At 43.3% G+C, this 25,173-nt stretch overlaps 1 protein-coding gene across 1 annotated transcript in view; it reads left to right on the top strand.

Moving 5' to 3' along the window:
* Positions 1 to 25,173, top strand: part of LOC126456089 (kelch-like protein 10) — a 189,703-nt gene that overhangs the window by 17,951 nt on the left and 146,579 nt on the right. Inside the window, exon 2 of the mRNA XM_050091845.1 lies at positions 19,949 to 20,183. Coding sequence (XP_049947802.1) covers positions 19,949 to 20,183 — 235 coding nt within the window. The remainder of the gene's footprint in view (positions 1 to 19,948; positions 20,184 to 25,173) is intronic.

The following is a 25,173-nucleotide window of genomic DNA, read 5'->3' as shown; positions in this document are numbered from 1 at the left end:
TGTAAATCATTGACCAATAGCCTTTGCGCCGACGCCCTGGATTAAATCCAGAACCTGTTCGTAGTGTCTCATGGAGAGAGGGTATGTGACACTGTTACACTGTTGACCGTTATCTGCCACCCGCTTGGTGCTCTTCGAGAGGAGTAGGCTGTACTGGGTTTCACCCTCTCCGTCGCCTCACCTTCCTCAACACGGACACGACATTACACACACACACACACACACTCGCACACATTAAAGACACCTACACTTGACAAATACACCTACACACACAGATCTCACACTTCGCGGAGGAAAGTTGCCAGCTGGCGCGGAGGATAAGAAACACCTTTCCAGTTAGGCAGCTAAAACTATACTTTGGGGTCTCCCAGCCATTCATATCATAAGACTTGACTTGACTTTATCTAGGTAGAGTACTATCTAGATATAGTAGGGGTCAGTGAAGTGAAGTGGAAGGAAGACAAGGATTTCAGGTCAGATGAGTATCGGGTAATATCAACAGCAGCAGAAAATGGTATAACAGGTGTAGGATTCGTTATGAATAGGAAGGTAGGGCATAGGGTGTGTTACTGTGAACAGTTCAGTGACCGGGTTGTTCTAATCAGAATCGACAGCAGACCAACACCGACAACGATAGTTCAGGTATACATGCCGACGTCGCAAGCTGAAGATGAACAGATAGAGACAGTGTATGATGATATTGAAAGGGTAATGCACTATGTAAAGGGGGACGAAAATCTAATAGTCATGGGCGACTGGAATGCAGTTGTAGGGGAAGGAGTAGAAGAAAAGGTTACAGGAGAATATGGGCTTGGGACAAGGAATGAAAGAGGAGAAAGACTAATTGAGTTCTGTAACAAGTTTCAGATAGTAATAGCGAATACCCTGTTCAAGAATCACAAGAGGAGGAGGTATAAGTGGAAAAGGCCGGGAGATACGGGAAGATTTCAGTTAGATTACATCATGGTCAGACAGAGATTCCAAAATCAGATACTGGATTGTAAGGCGTACCCAGGAGCAGATATAGACTCAGATCACAATATAGTAGTGATGAAGAGTAGGCTGAAGTTCAAGACATTAGTCAGGAAGAATCAATACGCAAAGAAGTGGGATACGGAAGTACTAAGGAATGACGAGATACGTTTGAAGTTCTCCAACGCTATAGATACAGCAATAAGGAATAGCGCAGTAGGCAGTACAGTTGAAGAGGAATGGACATCTCTAAAAAGGGCCATCACTAAAGTTGGGAAGGAAAACATAGGTACAAAGAAGGTAGCTGCGAAGAATCCATGGGTAACAGAAGAAATACTTCAGTTGATTGATGAAAGGAGGAAGTACAAACATGTTCCGGGAAAATCAGAAATACAGAAATATAAGTCGCTGAGGAATGAAATAAATAGGAAGTGCAGGGAAGCTAAGACGAAATGGCTGCAGGAAAAATGTGAAGACCTCGAAAAAGATATGATTGTCGGAAGGACAGGCTCAGCACACAGGAAAGTCAAAACAACCTTTGGTGACATTAAAAGCAACGGTGGTAACATTAAGAGTGCAACGGGAATTCCACTGTTAAATGCAGAGGAGAGAGCAGATAGGTGGAAAAAATACATTGAAAGCCTCTATGAGAATGAAGATTTTCTGATGTGATAGAAGAAGAAACAGGAGTCGATTTAGAAGAGATAGGGGATCCAGTATTAGAATCGGAATTTAAAAGAGCTTTGGAGGACTTACGGTCAAATAAGGCAGAAGGGATAGATAACATTCCATCAGAATTTCTAAAATCATTGGGGGAAGTGGCAACAAAACAACTATTCACGTTGGTGTGTAGAATATATGAGTCTGGCGATATACCATCTGACTTTTGGAAAAGCATCATCCACACAATTCCGAAGACGGAAAGAGCTGACAAGTGCGAGAATTATCGCACTATCAGCTTAACAGCTCATGCATCGAAGCTGCTTACAAGAATAATATACAGAAGAATGGAAAAGAAAATTGAGAATGCGCTAGGTGACGATCAGTTTGGCTTTAGGAAAAGTAAAGGGACGAGAGAGGCAATTCTGGCGTTGCGGCTAATAATGGAAGCAAGGCTAAAGAAAAATCAAGACACTTTCATAGGATTTGTCGACCTGGAAAAAGCGTTCGACAATATAAAATGGTGCAAGCTGTTCGAGATTCTGAAAAAAGTAGGGGTAAGCTATAGGGAGAGACGGGTCATATACAATATGTACAACAACCAAGAGGGAATAATAGGAGTGGACGATCAAGAACGAAGTGCTCGTATTAAGAAGGGTGTAAGGCAAGGCTGTAGCCTTTCGCCCCTACTCTTCAATCTGTACATCGAGGAAGCAATGATGGAAATAAAAGAAACGTTCTGGAGCGGAATTAAAATACAAGGTGAAAGGATATCAATGATACGATTCGCTGATGACATTGCTATCCTGAGTGAAAGTGAAGAAGAATTAAATGATCTGCAGAACGGAATGAACAGTCTAATGAGTACACAGTTTGGTTTGAGAGTAAATCGGAGAAAGACGAAGGTAATGAGAAGTAGTAGAAATGAGAACAGCGAGAAACTTAACATCAGGATTGATGGTCACGAAGTCAATGAAGTTAAGGAATTCTGCTACCTAGGCAGTAAAATAACCAATGACGGACGGAGCAAGGAGGACATCAAAAGCAGACTCGCTATGGCAAAAAAGGTATTTCTGGCCAAGAGAGGTCTACTAATATCAAATACCGGCCTTAATTTGAGGAAGAAATTTCTGAGGATGTACGTCTGGAGTACAGCATTGTATGGTAGTGAAACATGGACTGTGGGAAAACCGGAACAGAAGAGAATCGAAGCATTTGAGATGTGGTGCTATAGACGAATGTTGAAAGTTAGGTGGACTGATAAGGTAAGGAATGAGGAGGTTCTACGCAGAATCGGAGAGGAAAGGAATATGTGGAAAACACTGATAAGGAGAAGGGACAGGATGACAGGACATCTGCTAAGACATGAGGGAATGACTTCCATGGTACTAGAGGGAGCTGTAGAGGGCAAAAACTGTAGAGGAAGACAGAGATTGGAATACGTCAAGCAAATAATTGAGGACGTAGGTTGCAAGTGCTACTCTGAGATGAAGAGGTTAGCAAAGGAAAGGAATTCGTGGCGGGCCGCATCAAACCAGTCATTAGACTGATGACCAAAAAAAGGTAGAGTACTTCCAAACACCTTGGGTTGATTTGCGACTGTCGTCATGGATGTATCAACTAGACCCATACCGACAAGTTGCCCTAACCAGAACCCTGTGAAGTATGATATGATGATGCAACACAACGATCGCCGGTGTATGATGAAACACAACGATTGCAGGTGTACTGGTAGCTGAAAACACTTCCTGAGATATAATAGTACAAGAGGAAAACAAAAGACGATAGTACGTTATACATGAACCAGAAGAAAACAAATACTCCTGGAAATGATCACCTCTACGAAAAGACGATCGTATCGCTTTGTTCATCCTTCGCAGGAACTGATCGTTCTACCGACTGAGCATCTTCACTCGTAACGATTCGCGCTATAGACGCAGCCACTACTATTTTCTGTTGCGTATTGGGCGGGGGTGCTGGGGCGCAGCTAACAATGTGTGTGGTATCCAGGGTAACACAGTGAGCCCGTGCTGACGCAGCAGTAGCCTCAGCAGCAGCTCCACAATTTCTCCAGTCGCGCCCTCGACATGGAGGCGGAGCAGATTCAGGTGAGCCGCGCACCGCGCACACGAACGAGCTGCTTCCCGTCGCCCAAAGCGCATGTTTGTATCCCGTTTTCTGTCCCAAGAAATATGCTGTCAATACTGCCTACAGCTAAATAGTACGAGCTCAAGGCGAGCCATATAGCCTGTACGTTGTCAGAAGTATCAGGTGAGGACTGGTTCCAGTTCTATAAGCGTTACGCCTATGTTGCACCGATGTCGGTCAGAGCGTATTTTATTTCTGCGACAAGTGGGGTAAAAGAGTACCAAGTTTCTTCGGATTTTCCGTTGCGTGCTGATGTTGGTGACAGTTCGCATGATGAATAATGGGAAGTTAACACTACGAATGAGGGGTCAGATCTGTAGGTAGCTTATGGGATTGTCATTCGCAATTTCATTTGCCTCGTAAGTGAAGTTAACTGATATTTTTTTCACTCGCAGAGGTTTAAGTTGTGCTCCTAGGTTTCTGCCTATCCACAAATCGCGGCATTTTCGGAAAAGACAGCCACATATTTGAGATACTGGTAAATCAAAATCATAAAACTGGGCGATTTTCATTGCCTACAGTATATTATCATCAGATTGGTAGTGATCTACGATAGTGAACTGCCAACAGCAGCACGCAAAGGAAATCTGCCGGCGTCGTAAGTGCATTTAGCCACAAATGGATAGGCCTCCGGTTAATAACTGACACGTGCTTGCTTTCAGATGTGAACGACATGAACATTGGATCAGATGAATTGTTTCCGGGTCAGATTAGTTTGTTTAATTGTTGGGAGGCAGCGTATAAGACCTCGAGTGTTTTACATCGCCCCTTTTATATATTTTTGATGTCGGAATATCTTATGTAAACGCCGGGAACGTGTGCAATAACACAGATGAATAATAAGAGAAACTAGATTTCTTACAGTACTGTTGCAAAATTGAAAGTTCATTTGAGTGTGTGGCTGACTCTCAGGTAAATTCACATATTACATATAGTATGAATTCCGCCATTGAACCACTTGTCTTCGTGTTCGCCTAGCACAATATCTACTATAAATTTTTTCATTTGCAGTTAGGGCAAGGCACCCAGCTTTTGTTTTGATTTGTATTATCTACTACCGGAATAGCAAATACACATTTCGAAGAAACGTGAAACGTGTAGCAACAAGCTATTGTGTTTAAAGATTATGTTAATCGAGTGCCTTCTTTTCAACATTATAGGGAAAACAGTAGTAGAAACTATAAAGGGTTACAAATCACAAAATTTCTTTACATTCACTGACGGCAATGCTAAGTGTTACACCCTGAAGAACCAGCCCTACAGACATCAAACTTTATGGAGATGTTCAGCACATAACGAGATTTAAACGATTAAATTATCATTCCATTCCACACGTATGTCCACCATCAATATCAGTTTGAGGTGCGACCCCCACGGCCACTAATACACTCTTGTATTCGTTGTGCCATGGAGTCAAAATCATCTTTAGGAATATCTTGCCACTCCTGGAACACATCCTGTGTTAGTTCGTGAAGACAGATGGCAAGCAGTCCTCCCGTCGCATCCGAGATATGTTCTATGGCTGACAAATTATGGATCGGTGTAAGCCAGTGAGAGATCTAAACATTCCTCTGTGCTTCAGAGGTTTGAACTGCAGCGAGGTGACTTCTGTTATCTTTTGGAGTGTGCTACTTGGTATCCCGGTTATGAAGCGAATGACAACGTTGTTTACCAATCTTGCCAGTTACTGGCGAGGGTTAATCATTCTCAACAGCCCCAAATTAGTGCTGTTGTCGTATCCAGTAGTGCTCTACATCATAATTCAACGAGTTGCAGAGATATGAGTGTCGTTAATTGTTACTTCCTGTGATCTTTCATCATGTCATCTGCAGACCAGTGGTGTCGATCTGACCATCACACACAAAAGCGAAACTCATCGCCGAACACAGTAGGAAGCCCGCTCAATGTTGAAGCTGTTGACCATCACAAACAGAAGCGAAACTCATCGAAGAACACAGTAGGAAGCCCGCTCAATGTTGAAGCTGACTGGGGCTCTACGCCATGCATCTCCGTGGTGGTCCCTGCGGTAAACGACGCTCTGTAACCGGAAATCTCATCCCAGCTTCCAGTAGTCTGTTGCCGACAGTTCGTAGTGATATCCTGGCCTGGATTTCAGCTGTTGTCATCACTCTATTGGTCAACGGCAGTCGAACAATCCTACGGTCTTCTCGGTAGGATGCTCCCATTTCCCTAATGTTAATGATTCCACCTGAAAATGGTCGTAAGTTGCACACGCACAGTCTCTGGGATGCTTGGGGTGCTGCTTTGCGGTCTCCCCGTGAAAAGCTCCAGTAACGTTAGTCTCACCCAACAGCATTCTCAAAGTATTCTTCGTCTCTAAGAACAGCTTTTTTCTGTTTTGAAAATACGCTCACATAAAGATGAAATTTTAATCGACTTATCCCACGGGCATTTGCGTCATTGTATCAATGCAAGTCAGGTGCGAATATTTCTTGTGATGACGAGCGTATCAAAAGTTTACGATGTTAAAAGTGAGTTCCAAGTAGCCGAATTCCTTAATGGAACTCAACGTTCTGGATTATTACTGTACTACATATTCTACTAAATCCCGCACAATAGGTACAATGTTTTAACATTGTTTATTTCATATCATTCTTCTTTTCTTTTTATGATGGCTTTGAAGGAGGAGTAAAGTAAAATATTTGGTAGCAAAGCGAGAGACAGTTGGTTTTTTTCTCTTTAAACTGTACATTTTACCGAAGGAATTTATATTTGACGCATTTTATGCATCACATAACCTTATAATAAGGTTATAGTGGCTGCCATCTCTTGTGGTGGCGTTGAAAGTCAGTATCGTACAAATAGCCTCAGAACAAGTTTTAACCTGTTTCAGAGATATATTCTCCTTCATACTCTTCCTGTGGATGACAATGTTTAAATGATTCTGTCGAAAAAAGCGTTACTACTGAAACTTCTTGGCAGATTACAACTGCATGTTGAACCAGGACTCGAACTCGTGTACTTTGGTTTTCGCGGCCAAGGAGTCTACCGTCTGAACTAACCAAGCACGACTAACAATGTCTCCTCACAGGTTTACTTCTGCCAGTACCTCGTCGGCAGAGCCTCTGACCGCGAAAGAAAAAGGTCCCGAGTTCGAGTCTCGGTGTGGCACACAGTTTTACTCTGCTGGGATGTTTCGTATCAGCGCACACACCGCTGCAGAGAGAAAATTTCATTTGGAAACTTTACAATTATGAGACAGTACCATTAGGCTGTTTCAGGAAAACTGCTTACCAAGTCTTCATTCGTCAACTGTTCAATAACTTATAAAACCATGATTCAACTGTATAAAAACTTCCATGATTTAGCTAAGGTAAAGTGAACATGCGAGGATGAATCTTTCAGGCCCGTGTACATCTCTCCGATAATTCAAAATTGTCTGCTGAACCTAGACTCAAACAGGACAGAGACGTAACGGGAAACAGACTGTGATTTTTCACGGGATGCACACCAGCATTCGCCTTGAGTGATTCAGGGAAAACACGGAGCCGGATGAGCAGACTACGTATTACAGTCGCTCTGCTTCCGAATACGAAGTCCAATTGCCTTAGGACTGCGCTACCTCACCTAGATGAATGAGTACGCCTGAGTCCTTTCTCAACGCATCAACCGATCAGTACCCCTCTCCTACTTCCCAAGCTGTAATTATCATACAGGAACATCAGTCGTTAAGAAAGGGCATTGTGACGAAAGAGTTAACGACAGCTTGAAAGCTGTCTCCAAATTGGAACTTCCACTCTGTAGGAAGATAATGGAACTTAAAAAAGTATTGAAAATTTTTGTTTGACCAGAATTCGGCTCTGTATCTTTGCATTTTGTCAAAAAGGCTCTACTGAAGGGAAAGAATTACGAAAAGATCTTAGTTCGACTCTCCTACTGGAATTTTCTTTTAGTCTACCTTTCAGTTTTATTACAGCCTAAATTCCAGTGTAGAGTGGTAAATTCACTCTGGAAGCAAACTTAATCTCCTATGAACGCTAGTACAGCAAAGCCGTAGGACAACCTCTGTTACGACTGGAAGTATGGGAAATGTAGGACAACACTGAAACTTTTTGTTTGCTCTTGAGACGTTCACGCAGTACGTTTCAAAGCGATACGAAGGGGGTTCAAACTTTTACTGAGTGCTGGACTACACTTCGAACTGGCACGGATTTATGACCCCGTTTTTCAGTGTAGGCACCAAATCCCTGTAGACAACGATCGGAACGTTCAGTTCCTCGACGACAGAAATCCACTCTTCGGTCACGGAGCTGTTCGAGAACCGGTGTGTGAACGCCCTCATCGTGGAAAAATCTGCGAATGCCGAGAATCAGTTCCTCGATTGCCTGGACATTCTCGCCTGTGGTCGACGCCGAAGGCGGTCTTCCCCAAGAGCGACTTTGGTGAAATTCTTGTCACCATTTCACTACGACTGAGTGTGACATTGCATTTGGTTCATGCAGCGACAGAATTTTACGGTGAATCTTGTGTGCAGTTTAAGGTCTTGCCTACAAGAATGCTACTGTCCCGCATACTTAAACTTTGGACTATGTTTCCAGTGGTCGCGCCATTTCACTTCCACACTGTGACGCACCTCTTACCCGTACCGCAACGGAACTGTGTCTGCGGGAGACCCAAGTGGTCTTGCGGCAATGCACTACTCTTGTTGTTACTTTCTGAAGTCCCCTCATTTTTTCTCTGTTCATAGCCTTTGCGCAGCTTTTGATCTGACCCGTAATTGATCCTGAAGCGACTGATAATTGTCAGGTCCACTGATGAACAATAGCTTCTGAAAAACTTATTCGAAAATACTGGGAACAGTCCTGTATGATGCTCTGAAGACCCATTATTGACCGTTGCCCCTGAATCATACCCATACTCAGGAAGCAGCCAACTGTAATCCCGATGATGAACAAAAATTCTATATTCGAAAATTTTATGATATGAAATGCTAGTGTGTATCAGTAAAACCAGTTCGTTCGAAAATGCCTTGGAATGAAGTCTAAAAATTTATGAAGTGAGGTCGCAAGACATAATTGGTGCTGAGTTATCGGAAAACACTGGCAGTAAATGAATCTGGTATCTGGTTTCACTGTCTCTCTCCTCATCCGCACAATTCATGCTCATCTATTTCAAGTAGTTACAAGTACGTAAATGCACGTCTGAAAGAACAGAAGCTGTTGACGATCCACAGTTATACGAATTAATTCGATAATTGTGAATGACTTGACATCAGCTGTCTTATGTAAAGGTTTGCTGTCGAATAGTGACATATGAAAATTTGTGCCGAACTGGGACCCGAACACGAATTTCCAGCTGATTGCCAGCGGTCGCCTTAACCACTTCGGCTATCCGTGTACACTGCGCTCCGTGTAGTAGATGTTGTGGTATCGGCCGTTACTCAATCGGCCGCATTTTCAAATACGCGTGCCGCTAGATGCAACACGGTGTTTCCTACAGCCGCCACCGTGGCACGAGGGCGCTGCCACATAGGTTTACCCTGCTGTCAACGAGAGGCAAGCATCCCCTCTCCGGAACTGCAGCGGTGGGTGTACTGAAGTTCCAACGTTCATGCATAGAGACCACTCTTTGGTTTGCGAGTTGAGTAACATTTTCAAACTTTCATAGTGGCCAAGGGTCGATATCTTCTGAATAGACGTTGTATTGAAGAGCGACAGATTTATTTTATATCTGTATGTGTTCCAACATTCAAAGCTACCGTTAGCAACTGACACTGCTAACATTGCAACAATGTTATGTATTATTTTTATTATTTGAAATTGGATGTAGAATAAATAAATTAATATTCGAATTCTTTGTTGTTCATGAACAGCATATGTTCCTCACTACTGTAACCACTAACGAACCAAACAGCGTGCAACAGAAGACGTAACGTACCGTCGTGGCAGCGGCACAGTCGCTGGTGGCAGCGTCCTTGTGCCGTGGTGGCGGCTGTAGCAAACGCAGTGTGTATCTAGCGGCGCGCGTATTTGAAAGTACTTCATACCGGAAACGGCCGAGACCTCACAAAAAAGGTTGAGAAGATCACTGTGGTGTGCGTACTGTAAGACCTTCGGTACACACACCATCAGATTATTTGACTTGTCGCTCTAACGAAGTAGGCGAGTGTCAGCAATGTGTCTCGTGGTCTTATCGTGGCGTGTTTATCTTCCGCCGTTAGGTCAGACGATAGAAATGCCACTTGCACGCTTAGAGTAGCAGAGTGACGGTGACCAACTTTAAACAGAACTTGATTAATTTTCACACACATTTATTAAAATAATAAAAAGCATAGACATTACGTAACTTGATTCTGGATGCTGTTTACAATTAACAATATGAAGTTCCTTTGGTATTGGTACGTTAATCTTATCCTCACATGTATCTCTGATACTTGACAAAAGTGTCTATACATTTATCTTCATGGCTATGTACAGGAATATGGTAATCTTATTAGGAGCAGACTGAAGCTTCACTATAGACTGGTACAGACAAATGTAGAACTCGTACAGACTGGTACAGACAAATGCAGACTGACTAATCGGAGGTCTGTACACTCGTTATAATACCTCGCGCGTTCATGTATCACTGCGCGAGTGTGATCCGCGAGGAGAAAAGGTTCTACGTTAGCAGCAATCTTATTGGCTGCGTTACATATTAATGCGTCAATCGGCGGAAGCAGAATTTGGTCCGTCTATGTGGCAGCGCCATCTCGTAGTGCGGAGACAGACGAGCGCTTCGCCTGCGCTGTTGTGCTTAGCGGGGCGCGCTCTAGTGGGAAAGTTGTGTACGCGCTGACTACGAGGAACTATGAACAGAACAACCACTGAGGCATTTAGTAGTTTAGGGTAGCGTGCCAGTAGCATCAGCTCTCAGAGCAGTGAAAAACTTAAACTGAATCCTCACTTAGCAATGGTTGAGCACTGACTGGCCAGTTCAGGTACTGTTTCTTGACGCCAGCACAGCATCTGGCTAATATAGTGTGTGCGTGTTGGAAACGTTGGTACTGAAATGCTCTTTTACCTGATAAAGCATGACTGCTTTTATTGGGGAATCTGACTTGCAGAACAGCTGATGCTCCGAAAATCCTAATGAGGTGCCTAAAGGGCTTTTGCGTGATCGACATCAACCTACGTTGTTCGTTGTGTATGAAACAGAGGAATGGGAAGATAAGGGAAAGAGTGGGTGGGAAACCAGTGACTTCCAGCCACAAAGAGCATCGTAGAACTGCAAGGACGAAAGTTAAAAATTTGCGCCGGACCAAGACTCGAACCCGGATTTATCACTTCTTATAAGCAGTTGCCTTAACCTCTTTTTTTCAATCTCATTTTGTTCGCCTTAGTTCGTTCCATCTGCTCGGGGCCGACGTCGTAAGACATCCGTTTAAGTTCGTTGTTGATCGATTAACTCAATTTTTTTATTACAGAGGGCAGCTAACCCTCTGACCGAACACGCTGAGCTACCGTGCCGGCATAAACTGTCTGCCAGGCCAACCGCTTCGGCCAACCCGACATGATCTGATCGACCCAGATTTCCAAAATATCACAAGCTACAGGGGATCCTACTCCCGGTCTGGCAGTTATTTTCACCTTTCGCCCTTACATTTCCAGAATGCCATGAGCAGCTGGAAATCGTTAGTTTCCCACCCACTCTCTCCCTTTCCTTCTCGTTCCTCTATTTCATATACAATGTACACATCTGTCGCGTCATCACGAGTAGTATCTGTTCTGTAGGCCATGTCCGGCAATAGACACTGAAAGAGCGAAAGAAACTCGTACACTTGCCTAATACCGTGTATGGCCCCAGCGAGTACGCAAAAGTGCCGCAACACGACAGGGCATGGACTCGACTAATGACTGAAGTAGTCCTGGAGGGAAATGACACCATGAATCCTGCCGGGCTATCCATAAATCCGTAAGAGTGCCAGGGTGTGAAGATCTCCTCTGAACAGCACATTGCAAGGCATCCCAGATACGAATGTTCATGTCTGGGAAGTCATGGAATATCGATTATGGTTCGCACGCCGGACCCATATCACTCTAACTTTACACGTCCCATCCCATTACAGAGCCTCCACCAACTTCAACAGTCCCCTGCTGGCATGTAGGGTCCATGGACTCATGAGATAGTCTCCGTACCCGTATACGTCCATCCGCTCGATACAATTTGAAACGAGACTCGTCCGACCAGGCAACACGTTTCCAGTCATCAACAGTGCAATGTCTGTGTTGACGCGCCCAAGCGAGGTGTAAAGCTTTGTGTCGTGCAGCCATCAACGGTACATGAGCGGGCCTTCGGCTCCGAAAGCCCATATCGATTATGGTTCGCACGCCGACACATGTTGATGGCCCAGCATTGACATCTACAGCGGCTTGCAGGATGGTTGCACTTGTGTCACGTTAAACAATTCTCTTCAGTCGTCGCTGGTCTCGTTCTTGCAGGATATTTTTCCGGCTGCAGCGATGTCGGAGATCTGATATTTTACCGGATTCCTGATATTCACGATACACTCGTGAAATTGTCGTACGGGAAAATCCGCACTTCATCGCTACCTCAGACATGCTGTGTCCCATCGCTCGAGCGCCGATTATAGCACCACGTTCAAAATCACTTAAATCTTGGTAACCTGGCACTGTGGCAGCAGTAGCCGGTCTACCAAAGGCGACAGGACTTGTGTTATACAGGCGTTACCGACCGCAGCGTCATATTCTGCCTGTTTGCATTTCTCTGTATTTCAGTAGGCATACCTATACCAGTTTCTTTTTGCATCAAAACTGCAACCCGTTATGAACTAACGAAACACATATGGTTATTTCAGGCAGGACAGTCCAAGCACTCACATTGCCAATGCAACTATCATACTATCATGAGGTGTTTTTGGAGATAGTAACTACTCTATCTGATCAACAGTATCTGAAGACCTCTATGTGATGCGGAATTGTCGACTAGGTGCCACAAGAGGCAGATCCACCAGTGTAAAAGGAGGAGCGGTAAGTGGTGGCATCAGTAGAGAGGAAGTAACAGCAGAATAGTTCGGTTCAGGCGAGTTCAGTGGCTTCAAACATGTCATCTGAGTAAGAAATCCATAGGGACCTTTCAATCCCTCTACAGTTACCCAATTCGACTGTTTGTTACGCGATTATGGTTCAAATGGCTCTGAGCACTATGGAACTTAACATCTGAGGTCATCAGCCCCCTAGACTTAGAACTTCTTAAACCTAACTAACCTAAGGACATCACACACATCCATGCCTGAGGCAGGATTCGAACCTGAGACCATAGCGGTCGCACGGTTCCAGACTGAAGCGCCTAGAACCGCTCGTCCACCCTGCCGGCACGTGGTTACGAAGGGGAAACGCGAAATAACAACCACAGCTAAATCAAGACCAGGCAAACCTCACCGAACGAGGTGGCGCAGTGGTTAGCACACCCAGCTCGCATTCGGGAGGACGACGGTTCAATCCGGCGTCCGGCCATCCTAATTTAGGTTTTCCGTGATTTCCCTAAATCGCTCCAGGCAAATGCTGGGATGGTTCCTTTGTAAGGGGACAGCCGACTTCCTTCTCCGTCCTTCCCTAGTCGGATGAGACCGAAGACCTCGCTGTTTGGTCTCTTGCCCCAAAACAACCCATCCACCCCAGGCAAACCTCACGTATTGTTTGACAGGGATCATCAAGCATTGCGGACGGTGGTTATAAAAAAATGGCGTGAAATCGGCGAAGGGAGTCGCTCGTGAGTTCCAAAGTCCTACCAGCAGACCAGCTACCACACTGACAGATAACAAGTGATTTGGAGTCATGCTGCACTCTATACCTTATGCCAAATCGATGAAAGCGTTTGGATTTGGCGACTTCCTGGAGAACTTCACCTGCCATCAAGAGCTGTACCAACAGTGAAGTGCAGGGCGGATGGGGTTGAGGTAACGTGGTGCTTAGTGTCGTGAAGGTGTGGCACCCTTATTGTGTGTAAGAGAATTCTAAATGCGGAAGGAAATGAACACATTTTACAGCCTTGTTTTCTGCTTACAGTAGAAGAACAGTTGAGAGACGATGATTGTTTGTATCAGCATAATAACGCACCCTGTCGTGAAGCAAAGCCTGTGAGGCAATGGGTTGTGCACAACGACAGTTCTGAAAAGGACAGACCCGCCCAGAGTCCCGACCTGAACCCAATGGAATATCTTTAGGATGAGTTAGAACGCCGACTTTGCTCCCTACCATAGCGTCCAACATCACTATCTTCTCTGGTTTGGCCTGTTGAGGAAGAATTGGCTGCCATTCCTCCACAGGTATTCAGACACCTCACTGGAAATGTCCACAGATGGATTCAAGCCTTAATAAAAGCGAAGGGTGTTGTTACTGTCAACTTATATATGTCAGGACACTTTTGATTTGTTAAGGTTCAGTGTCTTACTTTTTGAAGTCTATTCCCAGCAGCTATTAAATATTTTATGAAGTGAATAGCACGCAGCTGTTCAAAAATGGTTCAAATGGCTCTAAGCACTATGGTACTTAACATCTGAGGTCATCAGTCCTCTAGTCTTAGAACTACTTATACCTAACTAACCTAAGGACAACACACACATCCATGTCCGAGACAGGATTCGAACCTGCGACCGTGGCAGCAGCGCGGTTCCGGACTGAAGCGCCTAGAACCGCTCGGCCACACCGGCTGGCCACGCAGCTGTCTACGTGTCCTTTATAAGCAGTACCAGTTCAGGTTAATAAACATCATCTCACTATGAAAGTTCATATATTATTTCCATATCACGCTATATCACATCAATAACGCAATGTTATTAATACAGCCCCTTCTGAATAGCTGAACATCAAATAACATGCTTACTGAACATTTGTATGATGGCCTGTATTGAGAACATCGTCATATTGATATGGCACAACAGGATAAATCAGTAACGAACTCTTGTACAGTGGTGATGGTTGTTAACATCATAGGCTAAAGCCGATACGCCACCTGAAGATGTGCAAGGAACAGCCGGAGCTAATGCTGCGATCGGAACTTGCCTCCACAGAGCTGGTTCCCGCCCAACACCGGACGCAGCACTTGCGTCATAAGTCATTAACCAGCACCTCCTCGATAAACCCGACGTTATTTTAATCAAATTATCAGATGCCGCACTAGTTACACTGGGCGCGTATTCAGAAGAGCCGGGAATGAAATCCGTCTAGTGTTATCCAAATTTTGGTTTTCCACAATTTCTCTAAACCGCTTACAGTAGCTTTTCTTTCCTTATTCCTTCTTTATATCAGGACATCTGTGTACGTTAATAAAGCGTACTACTGTACTTACCTTGTGATAAACAGATCTTTATTGTTCATTTATAAGTACACCTGACAAAAATAAGTCACTCTCAGGAAGCAAAAGATAAATATATGGTAATACTCCCTTTAACTCCGATAAAGGTCTTAATTCGGCAAAGCATTGGATTCGCAAATATCTTCACATATTCAATATGCAACTGAAGCCACTCCTCGATGATTAGATCCCTTAATTTAGGAAATGGTGACAGACTTTTCTGTGCGGTTAAGAACGGATGATTTAGCGGGCCAGTGGAGCTGCGATAGGGTGCCTGAGTTTGCTTGAAACCAGAACGTAAGTGGGTACTCATATGAATACTGCTATTTTCGTCGTGAAAGATGAGAGTGTACACAACATACTCGTAATTAAGATTCAGAAGAAAGAGCCACGACTGATAACAGAGAATGTTGAATTAAACGTCCTGGCTCATGATCACCGTAACCTGAATGAGTGGGCCAGAGCGATTGTAAAGCAGGTACAAAACATCACAGAACCACTTCCGGCATGAGTTGCACCCTCTACACAATTCCAGTTAAATGCCTCATTGAGCCGTCTACTATTCGACACCTTATGTAGTTTGAAAAGACACAAAATCACGACTCACCGGATCACACTGCAGCTGCAGATACTGTGTGGTTCTGTGCTGTTTGACAAGTGAAGAAGTGCAGCATTACGTGCCGCTGTGAGTAATAACTCTGACTCTAAACGATTATTGTGTGCAGTTCACTCCGCAAAGATCATCAAGATAGAGAAGATCCAACGGAGAGCAGCTCGCTTCGTTACAGTGTCATTTAGTAATCGTGAAAGCGTTACGGAGATGATAGATAGACTCCAGTGGAAGATTCTGCAAGAGAGACGCTCAGTAGCTCGGTACGGGCTTTTGTTGAAGATACGAGAACAGACCTTCACCGAGGAGTCAAGCAGTATATTGCACCCTCCTACTTACGTCTCGCGAAACGACTATGAGGATAAAATCAGAGAGATCAGAGCCCACACAGAGGCGTAACGACAATCTTTCTTTCCGCGAACAATACGAGACTGGAATAGAAGGGAGAACCGATAGAGGTACTTAAGGTACCCTCCACCACACACCGTCAGGTGGCTTGCGGAGTATGGATGTAGATGTATATGTAGATGTAGAAGATACTGGTTCAGACGGACGCGCGTTCACTATGAGCAACAATTCCTGTCGTGTATGAAATCGATTGTCATTGAGAAGGTGTGACGCTTGTTTCCGGTCCTTGTCGTTTAGGATCATTTTACGACCACTTTTCTTACGCCGAGTTGGATTTTTGCGGCTGATACGCTACTCCCTGTACAAAAGTGGACAGACTGTCGTCATACATGGACAAGTCGCCCAACTTCATTCACGTTGTTGTTTAGGACAGGTCTAAATTCGATGGCTGCTTCCTGTCACTGTGTCATTTTTCAGTGTAGACCCATTTTACTGCGCTGTTTCCATACAACCGATTGGCAGATCACTTTACTGCGAAGAGTTAGATCATGTGAAGAAGCTCACATGATCAGCTTACACTAAAATGACAGAAGTCATGGGACCCATCCTAATATCGTGTCTGACCTCCTTTTCCCCGTCGTTGCGCAGCAACTCGACGTGGCATGTACTCAAGAAGTTGCTGGAAGTCCCCTGCTGAAATATTGAGCCATACTGCCTCTATAGCCTTCCATAATTGTAAAAGTGTTGCCTGTGGCGGATTGTGTCCACAAGCTCACCTCTCGATTATGTGCCGCAAATGTTCGATGGGACTCATGTCATTCGATCCAGGTGGCCAAATCATTCGCTCGAATTGTCCAGAATGTTCTTAAAACTAGTCACGAACAATTGTGCCCGGTGACATGGCTCATTGCCATCCATAAAACTCCGTCATTGTTAGCGAACATAAAGTCCCTGATGCAAATCGTCTCCAAGCAGCCGAACATATCCATGTTTAGTCAGTGATCAGTTCGACTAGGCCTGAGAATCCGGTCCACTCCATATTGACACCACCGACACCATTATGGAGCCATCACCAGCTTGCACAGTACCTTGCTGACAACTTGCGTCCATGGCTTCATGGGATCTGCGCCACACTCGAACCCTACCATGAATTTTACTAATTGAAATCGAGACTCATCTGACCAGACCACGGTTTTCGAGTCATTTGGGGTCCATCAGATATGGTCACGAGCCCAGGTCAGGCGCTGCAGCCGATTTTCTGTTGGTAGCAAAGGCATTCGCGTCGGTCATCTGCCGCCAGTGCGCATTAACGCTAGATTTCGCCGGACTACCGTAAGGGATACGTTCTTAGAACGTCCCACATTGATTTCTGCGGTTATCTCACGCAGTATTGCACGTCATTAGGTCTGACAACTCTATGCAAACGCCGCTGCTCTCGGTGGTTGAGCGAAGGCCGTCGGCCACTGTGTTGTTCGTAGTGAGCGGTAATGCCTGCAATCTGGTATACTTTGCACACTCTTGACACTGCGGGTGTCGGAATATTAAATGCCGTAACGATTTCCAAAACTGGGTGTCCCCTGCTCCAACTACCATTCCGCATTCAAAGTCTGTTAATTTCTGTCTTAGGCCCTAATCATGTCGGACACCTTTTCAAATGAATCACCTGAATATAAATGGCAGCTACGCCAATGTACTGCTTTGTCATACTTTGTATGTGCTATACTACCGCCACCTATGTGTATGCATTTCGCTATCCCATGAGTTTTGTCACCTCAATGTCTACTATCATTTGTTCACGACGTCCTGAACCAGGTCTCGGTAGCCCTGCATCGGTAGAAGACGATTGAATTCGACCGTACCCCTGTCTACTGCAGCCGTTACAAAGCGATTGTCGTGTCGCGTCATGCCAAATCAGTAAGCATATATGCAGTGCCAACAATGCATGACGAAAGCGCAGTATGTTCCTCTTGCACCTGCTACTCCGTCGGCAGTCAGTGTACTGGGAGTCGGTAGGCGGAACTCACTAACTCCGCTTCCCACACTCCCCTGAGAATTCGTTCGGAATGCTGTCAATAAACTATAGTTCTACACCACCCGAAGTGCTTTAAGCGTCCCGTGTGTTCTCCCATGGGGGTGACTAACACATTGTCCGGTAAGGTTATAATTAACAAGACACTTTGTAATGTTGGTGCATTAATTTGTTCTGAAAGCAGTGCTGATATTCAAGACAATAAAAGCGGGTTAAAAGCTGTGAGCTATGTGGTGAAGTTAACCTTGCGTTACTGAGCAACTGTTTCACCGGGTATCGAGTCTGGCTTACCAAATTCCCAACCAGACTAACATTAATTATAATCTTTCAATAGTCATCTTACGACAACCGGTGATATATGTATATATAAAGAGAATTTAAATAAAAATAAATAAATCAGTTTAAAGTTGGACATTTATTTTACCATTGATCATTGTTCGGTTAAAATTTCAGCATATTAAACTTGATTCATAACTAAACTGGTGCCTTATTTAGGATTGTGAAAATGTGAGTTTGTAATCTTACGGGACACATCAAATATGGAGCCAAGATTGGGAGACTGCATACAACACTGCATTCATAAAATAACACACAAAGAACGTTGAAACATATGCAAGAGGAAATTAACCACAACCAACCGATTCAATTTTCACCCAAAGAAGTTACGTTCGTAGCACAATCCTGTCCGTCATGAAATTACCACACACTGGTATACTAAATTCATACCAACTCTCTGTGAAATCTTCCCGAAAAGAACAGCTGAGGGCTACTTTGATGCTTACACCACGTGGTCAACTTGGTTTACACAAAGAGTGTAACTCCACAATAATTTTGATAATTAAAATAAATTACATCGAAACGCAATTTGCAAAAGAAAAACCTCGAACTGGTTACTATCGTCTTACTATCAACCTGGTGGGTCAAGCAATTGCATAAGCACGTGGTACTGGTCTCAGAAAGTACACCCCACGTAGGTTGAACATAAAGGAAAGTTGCTATATTGAAAAATATTGTCAAGACGAGACGTTATAATCTCACGCACATTCTCATTTAAGATTGATGATCTTAGTTAGAGTTACGGATCATCCAGACATGGTTCCACTTTACTCACAAAGTAGTGATAGAGCAACTACTGGAAGATATTCTGAACTTCACACTCGAATTAGACTGCGTTGCAATTTAAGATAACATTAGATATTTTTTATCTAAACCTGAAATAAAGGTAATTAAATTTTCAGTTAGGCTGAACTTAAGAAATCCATTGTCCTACAGACTTAGCAGAGACGTGCTTAACCGGAGATCTTACCACTTCAGACGCTCGCCGCGGATAGACTGCCCTGGGCCCATACCAAGGGTGCTTCCAGATACAAAACGGAAGTGACCAGAGAGGCAGCTTCCTATACCAACATGACAAGGGACGGACAGGACCATACCAAGAATAGAAACCTCTTTGCTTTTAGGAAGCGTCGCTACCTGTTCCGACGTTGGTCCTACTGTTCTCTAGCAGACAGACTTGTCTGCTACCATCAAGCATGCAACTAGAAATACATTTGCTCATTCATCCTTTCACACAGAAGGGAAGGGGGATGACAGTATCTTATCATATACAGTATATAAAAGAAAGCGGATGTAGGTTCCGTATGAGACTCTGTGACATGAATTATATATAAACTGTGCTTTAAAGTGTAGTAGTGTGGCAGGTCGTTCTTGATTATGTGTAAAAGTAACACGTTCCACTGCTCAGTCTCCTACCAGATAGTCAGAAACACCACAGTAAATTTACAAGTGGAATGTATGCCGTAAATGACAACAGTTTTAAAAAATTAACATGAAAGGAATCCAACAGAGACCTTTCAACTTATAAGAGCTGAGTAAGAGCGGAGAGTATAGAGAGCAGGCTGTCCAGGAGTGCCAGACGGAAGAGGTGGGCGGCCGGCTCCTGGACACGGAGGAGGGCCGCTCGATGAGTGTGCAGGCGATGCAGATGCTGTTCGACCTGTGCCAGAACCGACAGCTGTGCGACGCCGTCATCCGCCTCGACGACGGGGGCGCCTTCTACGTACACCGCAACCTGCTCTCCGCCTGCAGCTCCTACTTCAGGTAGCCTACTGCCTGCCTCGCGCTTCCCATTCCCTCTTTATATTTCATCCCTCTGACGCTTTGTTAGACCCTGTAATTCAGTCTACACTTTTTTTTCTTTTTTTGCTTGTTTCCCGCAGTGACGCAGGGTCGGCATAGTTAATCGGATTTGGCAAGGTTGTTTTAAGGGGTGGCCGGATGCCCTTTCTGCCGCCACCCCGTACCCCCTGGGACGGAAGTAGTGTACCCCGACTGTCTGCGTCTAGTGTAAGCCACGGAATAGGGCGAATGTGTTCAGATGTGTGCGAGCCGTTTAACTGAGGCTTGACGTGGGGACCAGCCCGGTATTAATCTAGAGGGATGTGGAAAACCGCCTAAAAACCACATCCAGGCTGGCCGGCACTCCAGCCTCCGTCTTTAATCCACCGGGCGGATTCGATCCGGGGCCGGCGCGCCTACCCGAGTCCAGAAAGCAGCGCATTAGCGCTCTCGGATAACCTGGCGGGTTTAATTCAATCTACATTGCTAGCAATTAAAATTGCCTCACTAGAAAGGATAACAACGAAATCTGACTTACTGAACGTTTACAGTTTAATAGTAACAATAAACGATTAAAATTTCAGCTCATTTGGGGGGTATGCAGGATACCAAATTCAGAATGCAGAGTAGTCACCTCTGCTACCGACAACGGATTTAATCTGACTAGGCTTCCAATTGAACTGTGATCAGATGACAGCACTGACAGCTGATTCGATCCTACGCCAAGGCTCATCAACCGTAGTGGCTGGCGAGTGCTGGCGTCCACTCCCTCGGCAACCCATGACCAAATGTTTCCAGTGGATGGGCGGTCTGGAGAACGTGCTTGCCAGGACAACATGTAACACTACTGGTTACTACTCCATGATCAGTTTGCCGATAACGTGACTCCTATGAAAGGAATTTAAAATGACCGTGGCCTTGTATTAATGATTGAGATATCCGACTATTTTTCGTTACTCGAAAAATAATTTTTTTATAGGCACCATGCGGGCTTTCATAATAACCACGCCCCCTCAGACTCAACGTTGCAGTATGAAAAGTTTTGGCTGGTTTCGTTGCCTAGGGGCTGGGATACGAAGTTGCCGCATTACGGGCCAAATACTGCTGAGTCTACAGTATACAACATGAATACACACATGAATCGAATGGTCGAAGGTTCCTATCACTCGGCAATCGTGAATTAATACAGAAATTTACAAATGAAAGATTGAAATTAAATAAAATCTGCTGGTACTAACTTAACGACTTTGAATGATGAGTACGAGAGTAGAAGTACTTTTGAAATTGCGGTATATTTCTGCAAAACACTTATTGGTGTCGATGGTCCAGCAATTAAATAAAATATAAGTTGAATAACAGGGAAACAATAGATTCCTACTGCACGTAATTAGTTATGAACAACAACATAGCTCGCGATATATTCACTTCTAAACGCACACTACGTCTTCGCTGCAGAAGCCACGGAAATCACACAAGAGCACAGGTCGGCACTCCGAAATATTTCTATCTCTCGCGATCACGCGCAAACTGCTCCACTGTCCAAGTCTTTGCCGCGACTGTGCGTCCGTCACGCTGTACTGTTTGCGTTCAGCACTCACTCCCGTGTCCAGTGCCGCACTCTCCAGCACTGCCGCACTGCCAGGACTGCCCCGTGTCCTCTCCGGAAACGATGCTCCCATCCAGTCTCCCCATTCACGAGTGTTGTGACTGGCTAGAGCGCTCGCGCCATGTCTTCAAGCGAACGCACCCACACACACACATTAAGCACATACTAAGTACTGGATTTACATTTAAATACTTGAAATTAAATAAATATTCCTACGGCTGGACCATAAATACGCTCTAACACTAATTATTAAATACATAAACAATTAAATAAATATATATCAAAAGAAAAGAAGCAAAAGGTAGGCCAGGTGCCTATGTGTCTGTGCTTTCCAACACACAGTAAATATTTAACTAATTTCTTAATGTTTTTGTTTTATTATTATTATTATTTATTTATTTTATGGCCTTCATTGGACCACTATAGTCAAAAATACAATGCTGTAAACAAGTTGTTACACAGGGATACAATTTGGCTCAACAATAACTTAATATGATATTTAGGTAATATAATTATTAGAGTCTATTCTTATATGAAAGGTGTTTTGCTCTTCTGTCTGCCCAATATTTCTTCATTCGTTCAGATATTTTCTTTCTTTCTTCATCTGAGACCATTCTTCCTGTACTCCTTTTATTGATTTTCATTTGTAGTCTGGTTTGCGGGTCTTGCAGTATTGTGGTTTTCTCTGTCTTGTTTTTTGGTCATCTACTGCAATTTGGTGTTCTTTTATATCTTCCTTAATTTCTGTGATCCATTTAATGTCGCTCTTGCTATTCCACAATTTTTGTATTATTTTTTTACTAGTTCTGTTTTCTGGAGTTCTCATTAGATGTCCAAAGAATGAGATGCGTTTCTTCCTGATCGTGCTCATGACTCGTTCTGTTTTCTTATATAGTGTTTCATTTGATGCTATTCTCCAATGTCCATTTATTTTATACATGTCCTAATTACTCTTCTTTCTATTTTTAGTATTCTGTCAATTTCTGCTGTATTAGTTGTTTTGAAGATAGTTTCAGCTGCATACGTTATTTCTGGTTGTATAACTGTTTTATAGTGTTTTAATTTTGCATCTATAGATAGGCTTTTTTTGTTGTATGTGGTTTTGGTAATGTAATTTGCGTAGTTCAGTTTTTTTATTCTATTCTGCCATGATGGATTCTCATTTAGATTGTATGTTATTATTTCGCCTAAATATTTAAATTTATCAACATTTTTGATTTCCTGTTCTCCTACCGTAATTTTGTTTGCAAGTGGTGGATCAGTTAGCATAATCTCCGTTTTTTCTCTGCTATTTCTTGTAGTGATTTCACTTGTTGCCTGGCTTCTTGAACGGTGTTGGCTAGGAGAGCAAGATCATCAGCGAATCCCAAGCAGTTTAAACTAATATCATCTTTTGCACTTCCAATTCTTATCATCTTTGGATTGTGCTTCTACCATTCTCTCATTATGTATTCCAGTGCACAGTTGAACAGTAATGGTGATAGGCAGTCACCTTGTCTTAAGCCTGTTTTTATGAGAATGGTTCCGAAATTTCTCCTCTAAACTTCACTTTTGTTTTGGTGTTGGTTAGAGTGAGTTGTATTATTTTAATTAGTTTTGGATGGAGTCCTAGATTTCTTAAAATTTTCAATACTGAAGGTCTGTGGAGACAGTCATATGCCTTCTTAAAATCTATAATTTCTTCATGAATAGCGTATATTGGATATAAACAAAAACATAGATGAATAAATATAAGCATGCTGCTACCGTTTTTTCGTGTAACTGTGGAGTACTTATGGCTTGACGCGATCGATAGTAATCGGCCACTTTGACCTCCAATAACTCATGTACTATTCAAGTTACATGCCTGTAATTCATACCAATTTAGGTTTAGACTAATAGCTTTCTAAAGACATGGCGATAGGCAAAATCGGATGAAGCGTTTATATTTTGTAAATTCGTTGTTGGGTGTTACTTGTATAATTTACCGTCAGATACTAAACTTTAAACTAGTAAATATATTGAAAATCTGATTACACCATAAGAATCGTCGTGCAAATAATAGTGATGTACATGTTTCTTTTTGAGGTATAATGATTCATCCGGCTACTATTAATTTCTACGCGAACTGTGAAATGTCTGTCATTAAGGTTTCACAAAGTCCGCCATCTTTGGCACTCCCATCGTGTCTCCTTCATCGACACAAAGCACCGTGCTCGTCACAGCTAAATTCCCAGCCACGCGCCTGGACCATGCGCTGAGGCTACCCCTCTCGTCCGGCTAACGTCTGCCACCATGTGTCTGCTGCCGGGCCGCGGCTTTGACGAGCGCCCTGTGCGGCCGCCCCAATTCCGAACACACAATATTTCCAGGGCGTCAGAACTCGCACGTTACCTCACAACCAGTAGTTCAAATAACGGGAATCGACTCGAAATTATTGTCGCTGTAAAGTAAGCTGTTATTAAAGGGAAAATGGTCGCCATCCTAATTAGGCAATATGGTACCAAGTGCTTACACGATTCATTAAGAAAAGTTTCGGTTGTATATGGCTTTACTTGGTATGCAAATTTGTTTTGCAAATTGGATACTAATCAGCAGAACAACCTAGCAAGTGTTGAAACCGTAGTTTGTCATGAGCAAGACAAATGTGAACTTCAAATGTTATGGGAACAAACTGTCTTAGACTAACATATACTTTCTGTATTCAACACAGTAAGCTAATACTCATTACACAGCGTAACTGCAAAAGGAAGGACCACAACTTATTTGGACATGAGAAGCTTTTACCATTTAACTATTGAGAAACACTGACATATAATTCATCTTTTTATGGTCATATTAACTGAGCAGATTATCACGTGTTGTCTGTGAGAGCATATCCATCATTGTACCATGTAGAATATATATGAGACATGGGGTCCCTGAATCTGTTATGATCTGAACACTTGCAGCCAATTAGTATTTAAATAACACAAAAGCCGTTAAATTCACTAATGCATTTCATAAGCAGTTTCACTGTAACAATGACTATAATACTGACTCAGGATTTAATATGGGGACCCAGAAACTATTCTATCATTTAACTCAGAGTAGAACGAAACACTTCTGGCAAAACACATTGAGGAAATACTTTTAAACAGAAATACATGAATATAAACATTTACAAACCTATGCAGCAGGTATTCATTATGCTCGCTGTTAAATTGCACTGCAAATAATTATTATCATCAGTGTTTTATTCAGTTACTTTCAAAACTGAATATAGACTTTAGTAAGAATGACTTTTAAGTAAAATAAATTGTTATTTCCTTTGCATCTACACTTTTACGAAACTTTTAACTACTCACTTATGAAAATTTTCACGTGGAGTATTTCAGAAATAAGCTG

Source organism: Schistocerca serialis, chromosome 2, assembly GCF_023864345.2.
Source record: "Schistocerca serialis cubense isolate TAMUIC-IGC-003099 chromosome 2, iqSchSeri2.2, whole genome shotgun sequence".
NCBI classification, from domain to species: Eukaryota; Metazoa; Arthropoda; class Insecta; order Orthoptera; family Acrididae; genus Schistocerca; species Schistocerca serialis.
The sequence above is the reverse complement of the archived record's forward strand: the minus strand, read 5'-3'. Positions and strand labels throughout refer to the sequence as shown.